The sequence below is a fragment of the Colobus angolensis genome, unplaced genomic scaffold (assembly GCF_000951035.1).
Source record: "Colobus angolensis palliatus isolate OR3802 unplaced genomic scaffold, Cang.pa_1.0 Scaffold110, whole genome shotgun sequence".
Taxonomy (NCBI): Eukaryota; Metazoa; Chordata; class Mammalia; order Primates; family Cercopithecidae; genus Colobus; species Colobus angolensis.
Window position 1 is genome coordinate 2054716 of NW_012112031.1, and position 802 is coordinate 2055517.

The 802-nt window shown below is 66.8% G+C and overlaps 1 protein-coding gene across 1 annotated transcript in view; it reads left to right on the top strand.

Annotated features, from left to right (window-relative positions):
* Nucleotides 1-156: 156 nt before the first annotated feature.
* HIC1 (hypermethylated in cancer 1) overlaps nucleotides 157-802 on the top strand; it is a 4846-nt gene continuing 4200 nt past the window's right edge. The window contains exons 1-2 of the mRNA XM_011956332.1: nucleotides 157-193; nucleotides 396-799. Coding sequence (XP_011811722.1) covers nucleotides 157-193; nucleotides 396-799 — 441 coding nt within the window. The remainder of the gene's footprint in view (nucleotides 194-395; nucleotides 800-802) is intronic.

The window sequence follows — 802 nt, forward strand, 5'->3', positions numbered from 1 at the left end:
GAGGGTTGACAGCCCCCGGCCAGGGCGGCGCCAGGGCGGGCACCGCGCTCCCCTCCTCCGAATCACTTCCCCCAACTGGGGCAACTTCTCCCGAGGCGGGAGGCGCTGGTTCCTCGGCTCCCTTTCTCCCTACTTGGGCAAACTTTTCCGCCCTGAATGACTTTTCCTGAAGCGGACATTTTACTTAAATCGGGTAACTGTCTCCCAAAGGGTCACTTCGCCTGAACAGTTTTCTCCTCGGAAGCCCCAGCACCCAGCCAGGTGCCCTGGGGCATGCAGGCCGGCCTGGCCTCCCCTCCACCGGCGGTCGCTCACCTCCCGCTCCTTCTCCTGGTCCGGGCGGGCCGGCCTGGGCTCCCACTCCAGAGGGCGGCCGGTCCTTCGCCGGTGCCCAGGCCGCAGGGCTGATGCCCCCGCTCAGCTGAGGGAAGGGGAATTGGAGGGGGAGAAGTGCCGGGCTGGGGGCAGGCGGCCAGGGCGCCGCAGGGCTCTCACCCGGCCGGTGTGTGTCCCTGCAGGAGAGTGTGCTGGGCAGACGATGCTGGACACGATGGAGGCGCCCGGCCACTCCAGGCAGCTGCTGCTGCAGCTCAACAACCAGCGCACCAAGGGCTTCTTGTGCGACGTGATCATCGTGGTGCAGAACGCCCTCTTCCGCGCGCACAAGAACGTGCTGGCGGCCAGCAGCGCCTACCTCAAGTCCCTGGTGGTGCATGACAACCTGCTCAACCTGGACCATGACATGGTGAGCCCGGCCGTGTTCCGCCTGGTGCTGGACTTCATCTACACCGGCCGCCTGGCT